General features: G+C 36.8%; 1 protein-coding gene across 6 annotated transcripts in view; it reads left to right on the top strand.

The window, feature by feature from the left end:
- The window catches only part of DIAPH2 (diaphanous related formin 2), a 199,554-nt gene that overhangs the window by 38,897 nt on the left and 145,797 nt on the right, over positions 1-14,860 (top strand). For all 6 annotated transcript variants that reach the window (XM_064670108.1, XM_064670109.1, XM_064670106.1 and 3 more), the window contains 4 exons: positions 136-200; positions 1,613-1,717; positions 3,330-3,983; positions 5,964-6,078. In XM_064670108.1, the coding sequence (XP_064526178.1) occupies positions 136-200; positions 1,613-1,717; positions 3,330-3,983; positions 5,964-6,078 (939 nt within the window). The remainder of the gene's footprint in view (positions 1-135; positions 201-1,612; positions 1,718-3,329; positions 3,984-5,963; positions 6,079-14,860) is intronic.

The raw sequence follows: 14,860 nt of genomic DNA, 5'->3' as shown, positions 1-14,860 counted from the left end.
GAAATGAGAGTGTGAAAAGAAAATTTGTCTGTTGCTTTTGTGTCATGGGCTCAGAGGATCATTATGGTTGGGAGGCAGCTCAGAGCTGTGATAGGTTTTATGTGACTTCTGTGTGGTATTTTATTTAAATTCTAGATGCATGTGTGGACAAAGCTAAAGTAGAAGAGAGTGAAAAGAAAGCAGCAGAATTTTCCAGAAAGGTAAGTCTCACTCATTGCTCTCTTTAAAGTATGGAACAGAAGGCTGACAGGAACACAGTAGGCTTATTTCACAGTGAGAACTGGGAAATAGGGTATCTCACAGGCACGATATGCTTTCATATTTAAAGCTCAATGGGTTTTTGGTTTTTCTGTATGTGTGTGTGTGTATGTACTAGGCTTAGATTCAGTTGAGTCTGAATTCAAAAGCAGCTGAATAGTATTATCTGTACATATCTTCAGTTGTATTCCTCTGCTGTACATAACTGATGGAAAAATTCCACTTGTTGCTCTCTTGTCCTTAAATATTTAGTCACAATTAAATACCTAAAGTGTAGGTACATGTTTTTAAAAAACACATCGAGGGGAAAATGTTCATAACTGTTAATCTAGCTTTGTTTTAGAACATGAAGAAACTTACTGAAAAAGTGGTGTCATTCACTGTTTGAAAAAGCATTGACCCCTTCAGCACAGAGATGCTAACTTTGAAATACTGCATTATTTCCTTAAAATGCTCATGGTAAATTATTATCTTATGAGGGACAGTAATTTATTCCCCTATTAGCCATATTTAGCAATCTTATAGTTCCTTTAGGAAGTTGTTTTTCTAACAGTTTTAATCTTCTGGTCCAGTTCTATTTTATTAGGAACTTGATAACTAAATTTCATTTCAGTAATGGGCAGTTTAGATTTATTACTAGGTGCAGGAAAGACATTTAAAATTATTTCTGTAGGAGGAATTGCAGCTCAGTATATTTCTTGTAATAAACATTTTTTTATATATTTTTAAATAAATTGACAGGTCCTTCTGCTTTATCACTATTGGTGTTTGTGCTGAAAATATTTTGATAGAACACGTTTTCTCAAGTTACTTAAATTCTTATTTCCTGGATTGTGTTGATGGATTATTTGTTAATCTCCTCTCATCACATCCTGTCTAAGGATATGAAGTGCTGAATGTACTATATTAGCAGCAATAATACTGAAGTTCATGTACTGTGGTGTCATGTATTAAAAGCATTCAAAGTTTTGATTTTTGTTGGTCTGGTGGTCTTAGAAGACTTTTGCCAGCCAAGAGGCAGTACATGTTCTTGAACACGGTAATTGCAGATTTCATTTCTAATGAATTTAAGGTAACTGCATGAGATGTAAACTCAAGTTTAGTTTGAGAAGTCTGCAATGTTCTGGTAGGGCTGGAAAACCTGTACTAAGCAGCTGGATCTGAGTGTTTGTGTCACTGACTTATTACTGATGGAAGAAATGATGTACTAAAGGAGGACATACTAGAAAAATGCTTCTAACAGAGCTTAGAAGTGCATCTATTGCTCTAGTTGTGATATTGCTCAAAGAATTCCTGAAAATATAGTATTTAGTGTGGACATAAATGGACAAACACTTCTGGTTAATCGTTACAGTTTGATGAAGAGTTCACAGCTCGACAAGAGGCACAAGTGGAGCTTCAGAAACGAGAAGAGAAAATCAAAGAACTTGAAACAGAAATCAAACAGCTACGAACCCAGGTAATAAAACTATATCACATTAAGTTTCACAGCTGAGTTGGTTGGGGTTTTTTTGTTTTTTCTTTAAGGAATTGAAAAGAAATTGCCCTGGAGGATCTTGTCTCTATGGAGTTTGGAATGTTGTTGTACTGATTTGGTTTTCAGCCAACATAAGTTACTAAGGATAGTTAATGGAGGTAACATTTTTCAAATACCAGTATATTCAACACATGTCACAGGTACTTGCTTTATTGAGGAAAAAATTTTCCTTAGGCTATAAAAATTTTGAATTCAGCCTGATTTTTTTTTTTCCCTCCAAGTATTTTTTTTGTGCTTTAACATTGCTACTTATGTATGTTTTGCAGAAAGTTTTTCTTTTGGAAGGCTTTATTTTTAAAGCCTTTTATTGTTATATTTATCTTTTACTCATATTTTTATATAAAAATTTTTTTCCTTTTATTTTTTTACACCACCTTTGGGTTTTAGATTTGTTGTTTATACCCTTTAGGAACTAAATGATGTTATAGTTTGGTGCTTTTGCCTCAGCTTGGCTTTTTTTCCTGTTCCTTCAATGCTAGACAAGGTCTGCCTGTTGTCTTTTTTCTTTAATGCTTATGGACTCACTTCCTATTTGGATTGTAAGGTGGAGACAGACACTCCTGTTGCCACTTCATTCTTACCAAATCTCAAGTTTGTTAGAAATTTCTACAAGATAATGTTACACTAAAATTGGACAGTCTGTTTTAATGAGTTCTCCACCAATTGTTGCACTATAGCTTGCATATTAGTTTGTGGGCCAAAGAAATACATGCTTCACACGAAGTCAAAATTTTTTTTTTTAGTCTAATTAATTATTAAACCTGTTTTATTGATTCTAACACAGTTCAGATTATTTAGATGTTACAGCTCACTCACAGTAATGGTATAATTAACATTTCTAGTATCTATGCCTTTCTCTTCTCTAGTGTTATGCTTCCCATTCAATATGTGATGGCACTTGTTTTAGATGGTTTAACATGCTGCTGTTTCTCTTCCTTGTTGCTTTTGCAACTTATTAGAATGGATATTGCAATTGCCTTTCTTTCTATTACCAAAGAAACATCTGCAGGCAGATTTAAAAGCAATCAGGACGGGTTGTTGCACGTCCTCCAGCCCCACAGGATGTCAGGATAGTTATGAACAACTGTGTCCTTGTAACCTCTTGCACTGCAATAGCTGCTCCAGTGATTGCTGTGGAAAATTCTCCACCACCACATTAGTGCTGTTAAAATTCAGCATGGTTGTTCTCATCTCTGATGCCCCAGCTTGCCAGGGTATTCTAAGTGGGATAAATGTTTTGTGCATTGGTAAGAAATAAAATGTTGTTCTGTTCACTTAAATGTTACTGCTACTATTAAATTTTCTTTAAAATTGAAACAATTTGTTTTTATAAAAATGCTAGGTTATTCAGTTTACTTGGCAGTTTTATGGTACATGGTACAATGTATTGTTATTGTTTCTCATTTAAATAGGAGAACAGTTGCATTTCTCACTCTCTTGAGGTGCAGGTGACTAAAAGGCACCCTAGCTGGTTCAGCTTCATATGAAAGCGCCTCCTGTCCCCCGTGAAAAGAATTCCTCTTTTGTATTCCAGGGTCCAGTCCTGACAGGTCAACAGACAGAAGGACCAACATTACCTCCCACCCTGCCAAGTGAGAATGCACCATCACCTCCAGCGCTTCCACTACCTGGTGGAGCAATCCCGCCTCCTCCTCCACTGCCTGGGGGAGCAGTAATTCCTCCTCCTCCTCCGCTGCCTGGGGGAGCAGTAATTCCTCCTCCTCCTCCGCTGCCTGGGGGAGCAGCAATTCCTCCTCCTCCTCCACTTCCTGGGGGAGCAGCAATTCCTCCTCCTCCTCCACTTCCTGGGGGAGCAGTAATTCCTCCACCTCCTCCTCTGCCTGGTGGAATAGTAATTCCTCCACCTCCTCCTTTGCCCGGTGGAGCAATACCACCACCTCCTCCTCTGCCTGGTGGAGCAGTACCTCCACCTCCTCCTCTTCCTGGTGGAGCAGTACCACCACCTCCTCCTCTGCCTGGTGGAGCAGGACTACCTCCGCCACCTCCACTCCCTGGTGGAGGAGTCCCTCCTCCTCCACCACCGCCTTTTGGTGGGCCTCCGATGCCACCACCCCTTGGAGGTATTTCCTTTGCTCCTTTTCCGGTCGCACCAGCGTTACCACATGGGATGAAGGAGAAGAAGAAGTATCAGCTGGAAGTTTCCATGAAGAGAATCAACTGGTCAAAGGTACGACAAGAACTGTGAAGCTTATGTTCCTCCCCCTCCTTACTTTATAGATATAGTTAAGACTGTATATTATGAGGAATTTTTCAGTGAGATTCATATTGACAGAACTTGGTGTTTGACCAAGTATCCCAGGAAGCCAGTGCAGTTCCAGTATGTTATATCAGGTGCAGTGAACATGAATTGCAGCTTTGCATTAAGTTGTGTATCACTCTCTCTCTTTCTCTCTCCCTATTTCTATCTATCCGTCTATCTATCTGTCTATCTCCAAAATGTTTTAAAGCAGTTCTCACACATACCTAGCAGCATGCTATTTCAAGCAGAAACGTTCTAAGTTCATGATGTTTAGTGTAGTTGTAAGGTCAGAGAATGCTGGTGTCAGGCCTGTAATGGTACTTTTAGGTTATTTGTCTGAGATGCTTATTGGCTGTTCTCAGTCAGTGATGTGCTGGAGTAGGGCTGTGACCACAGGGAGGAGCCATGGGACTGCTCAAGGGAAAGGTTTGGGCACCGTGAGCTTCCAGCATCTTAACATGGTTAAACTTAATCACATTTTTTTAGAAGTAAAAATGGCTTGTTTAGGGTAGCCTCATTGCATTATCTGGGTAGACCTTATTGTAGCCTTTCAATACTTGAAGGAGCCTGTAAGAAAACTAGGGACAAATTGTTTAGCGGGGCCTGTTGCTATGGGTACAAGGGCTAATGAGTTTCAGCTAAAAGAGGGTTGGTTTAGATTAGATACATTTATTTAGGCATCTCACTTAAGCAGGAATGAATTTCTGCCAGACATAAATAACTTATGTTTGCTAAACTCAGTTGTTCTTGCTAAGTAATATCTGATTTGAGAGATAATTGCAGGAGCTTTGTAACTGTGAAGCACACTCAGAGTGCTGTCCAGTAAACACATAGAAAAATAAGCTCTTTAGTTTATAAGACATATTGGTAATTGCAGCCAATTTCATTGTAATCATTTACATTTGTGAGTTTATCGAAATAATTGATAAAGTGTACATCTGAACACTGCATATGACAATGGGGGAAGTAACTGCAGATGGACGCTTTGCTTAAGAGCTCTGGGAACGGCGCCAAAGATCTCCTGCCTGCTGAGAAAGTGGAAAGTCTATTTGTTCATCACTTTTAAGGAGCCATCATTTGAGGAATAAAATTCTTAGTCTTTAATTTAGTCCCTTTTGCTGTTACTGTCTTTCCCATTAGTGTTGGATTAAGGTAGTTTTTTTCAAAATATCTTACCTGGAGCTGGTGGTAAAGCAGCGGTAAAAGGTGGAGGACCAGTGTGTTGCAGTGAAAATGAAGTGAGACTGACAAATACGGTATTGCTGAATTTCCTGCATGTCATCTTGAAATTAAATAGCCCTTGAAAATTACTTGGCATTTAAACAAACTTGTAAACAAGAATTGATAATATGTTAAAAGCTGTTAGAGGAACATATTTTGAAAGCAAAATAGCAGTTCTGAGTCATACATGAAGAGTTAAGTTGTCTTTCAGCTTTTATATTTCAGAGCACTTTCTTTTTTTAATATATCCAATACAGACTAAATACTGAGTCACTGAAGGGTCCACATTGACAGTCCATTTACAGATAAGCTATTCCATACTCTGGCAGTGTAAGAAAGAGTTCCTCCTGCAGTTCTCAAGTGGCAGGGGTGCATAGCAATGGTGAAGAATTTGGGAACTGTCATGAAGTAATCCAGAGAAAGCTGGAAGACTTGCAAACCCAGATGCTAATATGTTATCAGGCCTGCTTGGAGAACTTGTCGAATGGGAGAAACACAATAAAACCCATTTGTGGTTAGAGGGTGGTTCATGCCATTGTGTTTGTGCAGGAAGCATCATTATGAGAACATACTCGAAATGTGGATAAACTTTATTCAGTCCAATAATCACAAAAGTTCAGTGGCATTTGTTTTAACTTGATGTTGAAAAAACTAGTTATTGACTTTGGAGATGCCATTTCCTTTCAGATTGAGCCTCAAGAGATAGGAGAAAACAGCTTTTGGGTAAAAGCTGAAGAAGACAAATTTGAAAACCCGGAGCTGTTTGCGAAATTGGCGCTTACCTTTGGAACCCAAATGAAAGGTACATTCTTATTTTACTGTTTATTATGCTTCTATTATGTTTAAAACCGTGCAGTGACAATCTCTTTTATACTTTGTGCAATACCATGGAATTCTTACGATGGTTTTATAGCAGCGAGATGATGTAAAACCTTTGTTTTTATTAAGCATAAGAGTCTGTTACAAGAATTGCTCCTCCCTCACATTGCAACATGAGGAAAGGAATCTTTTTGCAATAATATTTCTTAAAAGTGCAGGGTATATTGCAGACAGATGCAAATTCTGATCCTAAAATCATGCTTTATTTGCATTAATATTCCTAGCTGCAGGAACTGTAAGTTGCCGGGTTCTTGCAGATATTCCAGATGGGGAGGGTTTGTTGTGTAACAGAAATTTACTTGCTTGTATGACTCTGCAAAATCAGAATCCTCTACAAGTACAAGTAAACCTTGAGATGTAGCAATTACAACGTGCAGTTGAATCACAAAATCACAACTATGCTGTGCCTTCTTGTCATGATTCTGGAATATGTGGTTGAAACTATCATGCTTTTCGAGCTTATTGTGTTTATGTCCTTAGTATTTGGTTTCACTTTTTTTTTAATATTATATGTAGCTGTCATTTAAGGGAAAAGTTTTTAAATATACTCTGTTAGTTAGTGTTTAAATTTCTATTGTGTAGTCTAGGAAGCATTTCCCCCAACCCCAAGTTCTCTGTAGTCAAACTGCATTGCTGCTGTCATTAGTGAATAGTGTAAGTTAGTTTTCAAAGGGTTGAATATGTGAGTGCACACCTTTTAAAGTGTTTGCATAATACCATGGAAAAGCATCAGATAATCTATGGATTTTTTGTTGGAACAGTGTGAAACAGGTCTGTTTGAATACTGCAGAGAACACCACAATGAGAATAAAAATTATGCTGGAGCTTTGTTAGGTGTAACTGAGGCTGATTAGAATGTCACGCAAATACCTCTTCTGCTACTGGTTTCATATAAAAACCAAATTAATTTCTTAAGCACTTGATTCCTTCAGTAGGAAATACAATGCTAATATTTGTATTTTGAGTTGGGAGTGCTTTTACTAACAACTGAACATTGGTTATGATTTTGATACTTTAATACCATTCTCAGCTCCTCAAATGTTCTTTCAGATGTCTGAGACTGCACATAGTTTTTTCAAAAACTCTTTTCATTATTATCTGTGGTTGATGGTCAATTGATCAGTATTTCATATGTGGCCATTTACCAGTAATTTACTTCAGGCAAAGAAAACAAGAAAGCACTGCTGAAGTAATTCAGTATATATTTTATATATATATATATATATATATATATATATATATATATTTTTATATATATATATATATATATAAAATATATGTATATATAGTTCAGTAATAACTTACTCAGGAGCTCATGGGGAAGCCCAACAAATTAGAGTCCAAGAAGTGGTGAATAGTGAAAGAATGATTTCCTGATTTAGGAACAAATCTCTTGTCCATTCATCAACCAGTTACGATACTTCGGGGTTGTGTAGTTCTTAAAGGTGGATGGAATCAGATGTATCAAGTGGTCATAGGCCAAATAAGCAAACACACAGTTTTGAATATGCTGCTTTGTTTGGGGGGTGGTGTTGCTGCTGTTGTTGTTGGTTTGTTTGGTTGTTTGTTTTTTTTTTTTGAGTAGATTCCTTGAGTTATTTCTGACTATGTCTTATTCCATGTTCTGTTAAAATCCCTCCAAAGAGTTGATCATAGCTGTGTTTTTCATAACACAGATACACAGTCCCTCCACTTGTGGCTCATATTCTTTTCAGTAGTCACTGAATTTGAGCCATTAGCATTCTGCTTTTATAATGCACTTTAGGCCACATTCTGGTGTAAAGGTTCAGATATTTCATGCAGTAATACAAAAGCATCATCTGCAGTAATTTAACACTTTCTTCCATATCAAACTTTGATCAATTCTTGGTTTATAGTGCTGCAGTTAATATGATGTGGAGTTGGTCACTGGTTTTAGTATATCAGGAAGACCTTTAAGAGAAACAATGCCTGGCAGCAGATGTCACTCAAAACAGCATGAGCCCCTTCTTAAGGAACATTACAAACTTCTGCCTGGAGCTTAATTTTTTCATCAGAAATTGGAAGCAATGTTTCTGAATTCCTGAAAAGCTTCTTTGTTAAAAATACTGAAAAAACCTTCTTGAAATTTTGACATAGTTGTCATTTTCTTGTGAGAAGAAATTCTTGTTGACATAGTTGCACAGTTCTGAAACCAGGAACAACAGAAATTCTCTAAATAGCTTGCTGTAGTGTTAGCCTTGCAGATATTTTTTCTGTTCTTCCTTGTGTTGTTCTCAGTTAATGGTTGTAGAAAATAAGATGCCATAACAAAAGCTGCAAATTAAAAATATTGCTGCATGTTACCCAGGATATGAAAATCTTACTGGGCTGACTCATAGAGACAGACAATGTTGTCTGTCTTTGAGTTCAAGTTTTTCTTGAAACTTGAAAACCTGCTGGAAGTCAAAAAGCATCTCAAGAGCGTTCAGTTGCAGTGCAGGCCCAAAAAATTGCATTCCAGAAGCAACTTTTTTCCTGCAACTGCTGTCTGCAAAGGGAAATATGGGATACTGTTCACCATTCTTCTTCACCTTTTGCCTTAAGAGTCACAGGCAGCTCAGTAATCCCCCAGATACCTATTTCAAGCATGATCCAGGAGCAAATTTCTCTTCTGCTTAATCCTATTTTTTGGTGTGCTCTCCTAATACATTACAGGAGAAGGTTAGAAAGACAACTAGAAATGCGTTCTCAAGAGCACAGTCAGCATGTAAAACAAATAAATGAATGAGTGGAAGAAAACTGACAATTGCCAAAAGCAATTGTGATGACTTAGTGTTTACTCTCTTGTATTTCATGGCATTTTGGAATACCAGTGGGAATAGTCACTGAACTAAAAGGAATAGCATACGCTTATTAAAAATTTGTAATTCCAGGTACATTGCAGCACTGAAATTTGATTAAAACTCTGGCTTCTATTAATGATTCTTTGACACAATGAGAACAAAACTCTGTGGGTTTTTTCTCATCTAACATAGTGTTGTTTTAAGATACTCCAGAAATAACTTAATGTTGGTTATCTCTACACTGTGAGCTGTCTTGCTGTTTGAGTGTTGCCTGTGTTCAAGGAATGCAGCCAGAGCTGTAGGGAAATGGTACTTTTGGAGAGAAATATTCTAACGAAGTTGAACAAGAACTTATACTTAGTATCTTAATCCCGTGTGGTTATACATCTCAGGAAGCTTGGGCTACTGCTTGGCTACTGCTTGGGTGTGTATGCTTGCAGTTCTGTAGAATAACTTAAAAACCCCATCAACTAAAATTAACCATTTAAAACATTAGTGTTCTTGGCAAGAACACTAATTTTAAAGCAAGTCTTGAAAATAATTTAAGCAGGTCATATTATGTTGTGCAACTGGAGCATCCTTTTATCAGACTTTGCTTTTGTCCCTTAATTGACATAAAATTTCATCTCTGGTCACCACTGTGAGGGATAAGAACAGCAGCAGCAGTGTCATGTCTGTGGTGCTTTGTGGAATAAGATGTCAAAAAGCTCCCTATGTTGCTGTTTAATTTTTGGAATATTAAATACAAGTAGAATTGTATGGTGAAGTGTTTGCTAATAGGTAAAACTAAAGGACTGAAATGTTATGACTCTGTAGACAACTTGTGACACATCATATGCTTGGGGCCTGAGATAACTTTGCAGAGATGTGACAATACTTAATGTATGGGGCCTGCTGCAATCAAAATCACTTCTCACTGTTTGATTGATAGTCTAATTGCAGAACACTGCAAAGCAAGTTAATGCCTTCTCCCTAAAGGATCATGTTAATTTCTGGCTCTTGTAATTTAGGTTGTGTATTTTGCCAGTCAAGAATGATAGTAGTGCTCTGAAGAAATTAATTATGTGTACAGTAGATCTGTAAAGGTAGTAATTAGTACATAATAGTCTGTAACTACTGGGATTGTTCCAGTACAGAATTCATTATCCATCCAACTTGCCTCAAGGGAAAACTTCTTGATCAGGATTCTCTTGCTTCTTTATGATTAGACTTTTAAAATACAATTCAACAATAATTTTGATATGTTTTCAAAATTGAAGTAAGGTCTTAATAGCTGAGTTGTGTTTTTCACATTATGGAAGTCTGAGTGAGAAAGGATAATACAAAAATACAGACTTTTATGTAAGCTATAATTGAACTAAACATGAACAAAATATTTTTTAAAAGGTATTGACAGTTTATTTCTGCTAGTAGATCATTGACTAGAAATTTCTGTTTGCATCTGTTTATTGGGGTATCTTATCAAGACTTCCTTCAGTTCTGGTAAAATTTCTACATGTTTTCCTTTCCTGCCTCAAAATGCTTGGGTGTCTACATTCTAATTAAAGTGAATCATTAACACTCAAGCTGCAGTAGTCTTTTGATTGCCACCTACTTTCTGTGGGTACCTGGCATTTGAGGTCTAAATGCCAGCTTTCTTGGAGCAGTGAATTAAAGGCTGGTGTGTAGGTGGGCTGCTATTCCCACCCACTTCCAGCTTTTATTTGCCCTTGCTTGCAGCATCCACAGGAACACCTTATTATACCTTATATTTTCCATTGTTAAGAAAACATGCCAGAAAGTTTGAACAACTTACCTGTTCAGTATTTGAAATTATTCTTCTTACCCAAAACCTTCTATAGTACAGCAAAATGAAAGGCATAATTATGTATATTTTAGTTTCTTCACATGTGTTGAACAAATCTGTGTATTTTTGTTAGGGTTTAATTAAAACAACCCTTCTGGTTTGAACACACTGCATTGATACTAATAACATGTTAATTCTGTAATATCCATGTGCAAGTTGATAGTGTAATCTTACTCATTAGCATCATGCAGATGTTAGTGTTACATTCACATGTGGAATACTCACCTTCAGTGCGTCTTCTTTGAGGCCCTGTTGCTGTTCCTCATTGAGCCACTAAATGTTCACTGCAGTTTGTCTTTGAACCTTATTGTGCCTTCTTATTTTAATTGTGCAAGGGACCTTTATACAAGAAGGGAATGTAGAACCTGGCTAGGAAGGGCATTTTACAGCAGTGTCTTGTGTCCTATGTTTGATATAAAGCAGGATGATTTTTTGAACTCCTGAAGAAAATAGTGTATAAATTTGTTCCTCTGTGAAAACACCCATTCTTAAAGGATGTTGTGTTATTTTGTGGTTAGTTGGTTAGTTTAGTATTGGGGTTTTTTTTTAATTTCTAGAGTAATGTATTGTTGTGGTTTAACACTTATACTATTTTAATCTATGCCTCTACCAGATAATGAGGAGTGCACAGAGTTAGACAGGCTGGTTTTAAAGTGGTGATGCAGTTTCTTTCTGTTCCTTCCCTTGCCCTTCCTAATTAACAGGTATGTCTTTCTGGCATGAATTTTATTTTTAACCCCCTCTGTGACCAGTTAATCTGCTGAAGCAGATAATCCTCTTCCTGTGATCAGAATGAAGGTGTTATCTTCAAACATCTTATTGAAATAATTAAGTTTGCATGCATTAAGTGCAGCTTTCAAGTTTTTATTCTGCCATTGCAGTGGTGCAATATTTCAAGATTGATTCTACGTCTGTGCAGCGTTTCTCTGTGGATATTACAAAGCTTATATTCACTGTTATTCCTGACTGACAAATGACATTACAAAAGGTGCATCATTCTTCATCAGCCTTTCTTTCTCGCTTGGCATAATAACATTTTTAGTGGGGAGAAAAGTTCTGTTTCACTTACTTTTCAGGTATTTCAATGTAATCACATAAGTAGCAGCCAAAGAATGAGGTCAGTGCCCCATTAAACTTGAAGGAAAACTCTTTGCATTCACTTCCATTTGTTACTTTTTAACAAAAAGATCAGCAATTAGTACTTTTTAAAAAATGGCTCTAATTTGGTATGCTGAGAAGCCCAGATCAAATTCATCAGAGAACTTAAATGTTAGCAGGCTTTTAAAGGTCTCAGAATTGGCCAAATTTCCTTTACCACAGCTCTATTTGTAGGTGTAAGACACCAAGATTCAGTTTAATTACAGAAATCTCTACTGTTAAGCACAGATATATTGCACTACTTCAACTACCTACACTGCTTTGCCAACAAAAAAAAGACAGAAAAAGCTATGAGCTCATTATGTATTTGCTTCTGGATTGCGAACTGCAGGTGGCTCCCTTGGTCTTCTGATTAATTCAGGCAGTGTGTGTTTGTTTGCTTTCCCTCCTCGCCCTCTCCTTTGCAAACATGTGGGAATCCAAAGCAGATGAAGATACAGCTTTGCAGTTTTTAGCCTCTCGAAGTTTTTGTGTGTCTTAGAGGAATTTCACTCAGATTGCACACTTAGGTCATCAGTCTTCAGATCTGTTTGACACAGGTGTGCAGCAGATTGGTTTGTTTTCATCTTTCAATGTATTTGAAATTGTTGTTTTTCAACAATGGAATAAATTCAAGAATCATAAAGAAGAAAGTGAGTTGTTAGTTTGCCATTTTTCACTCTTTCCTTTCCTTGTTCTTTGTATTTATCCAATATGTAAACTGTCAAACTCGGGGATGGAAAAAACTTTGCATGGTTTAAATGAACTGATGCCCACAATTATTACCATCCAGTATAGATTTATATATGTGTCTCTGTATTTTGATATATTTCGTATGCATTTTTTGGTTTTTTTGATGATCTTAGAGTTATTTAAACAAAGAATTTCAATAAGAATATATTTCTTGATTAATGAAAAAAAAGTTGTATATTATTACCAACTAAAGAAAAGCTTTTCTGCCCAGAAGTATCAGGGGCAATTTGGACCTGATAATGATACCCAGCCTTGATATGTTGGAAGTGTCAAAAAGAAAAAAAAAAAAGAGGGAGAAGAAAGGCCACATGTGTTCTTTGTGTTCGGTTTTGCACCAGGTAGTGATGTTTAACTACACCAGTTGACTCTTTAAGAATTAAACTTTATAAATAAACTTTCAGTAGTGATGCAGAGCATCAGAGTTCCCAAACTGATCTCGGGAAGGATTCATGTAGTTCGGCTGCAGCTGGGCTATTGTTCAGGAGAATGGCAAATGAGGCCTCCCAAGAATTCCTTGCATGTATGTTCCTGTGTCATTTTTTTTTCATATGAGGAAGCCTCTGTGCAACTGGTGGCTGTTCACGGCACCTGCTCCTGTTGAAGGGAGTGTGTCTTTTATTTCAGGATCATCAGTGCCCATTTCATTCACCACATCACAAAAGGAATGAAATGGCATTCCAAAGGGGCCAAAACAAAGGAAGATTTCCAATTGGGGGGGCAAAGTTTGTAAATTTTAGTTCTTAATATTTTATTTCAAATAGCATTTTGGCACACTCACCTTTCACTAAGTTAATTCCTTTTCTATATCAAAGGCAGTTTGTAACATTAAGTTACAAAGAATATGTATTTTATTTCGAAAAAACATGCTGTGTACAATAGATGTCCTGTTGGTATGATCTACTAGTGATAGTACTACTTATTTGCTACAAGGACATCAGAAGCTAATTATTCACCCCCAAATTTGTGTTTAAAAACCACTGTAACAACAAAGTCTTTTACTTGCTTTGCTTGGGAGTGTCTGAGAGTTCTGTGTTGAGTGCATTTGACACTAATTCTGTGTGATAAAGCACGGTGTTGTATGATGAAATGGGCAGATGGCATTGTTGTAAATATTACTGAGAATAAATGAAGACTTTCTTTTCATAAATTATTCTGATGATGCTGATGTTTAGACCACAAGTTTTGTTTCTGGTGGTCTGATGTGAGGGGACAGGGATACTTTGTGAAGATTTTCCTTTTGAAACATACCAGAAGGATGAAACTTCTTTTTTCAAGTTTGACACTTGCTGGTTTGAGACTGTAGAGTTGTTTTCATCATGTGGCAGAAAATAAAGAATATCCCACATTAAAACAAATTAAATCTATTTAGACTTTCTCAGAAGTTAGGCTTAGTCTCAGTTGTGCAATTTTTGACTTGTTTTACTGTCTTGTTTTACTCTCAAATCTTATATGCTTTCAGAGTGATTGTACCATAGGGTTGGACAGATACAGGAGTATCACTGGAGATCTCAGTCCACATTACACTTTCATTATGTTTCTTAGGACTTTGCTTTTCAAAGCTTTGTGGTATATTTATAAGAGGGAAAAATAATGAGGGACAATTCTCCTAGATCTCCAATTTGTTATTCCTGGAGTTTGCTCTCTCTATGTGTGCAGCAGAGTTAGTATTTTTTCAGGGCATTGTTGTTCTACCAGAGGGTTTGGATTGAGAAATTTGGATATTGTCTTAGTCAGCATTACGTAGAGAACTGCAATAGTTGCAGCGTCAGAAAATCAAATAGAAACAGTCTGTACGGAAATTAAATTATATTCAGATTAAGAGACAGATGGGAAATAGTTTGAGGTCTGAGATATTTGAAAGCTGCTGTCTTTATTCATTGATTGCTTTGAGGAATAGCATAATATATTGCACACAATTCCTGTAGAAATGGAGTTCATTTTCAGAATCAGCATTTTGTCTGTTCTGCATCCAGGTCAAATGCTCTAATGTGGAGGTGATTCCTTCAGTTTTAGTTTAATTGGCAGTGCTTAACCCTTTTGGAACTTCACTAGGACAAGTTAGTCTTCCCTACTGGAGGAGCAAGGATATGAAATAAATCCTGTGGGTTACTTAGTGACTGTAGTGGTTCTGCAGAGACACACTGATTATCCACCTGCCTTTAGTG

The sequence above is a fragment of the Pseudopipra pipra genome, chromosome 13 (assembly GCF_036250125.1).
Source record: "Pseudopipra pipra isolate bDixPip1 chromosome 13, bDixPip1.hap1, whole genome shotgun sequence".
NCBI lineage: Eukaryota > Metazoa > Chordata > Aves > Passeriformes > Pipridae > Pseudopipra > Pseudopipra pipra.
Note: the sequence above shows the minus strand (reverse complement) of the source record. Positions and strands in the feature narration are given on the sequence as shown.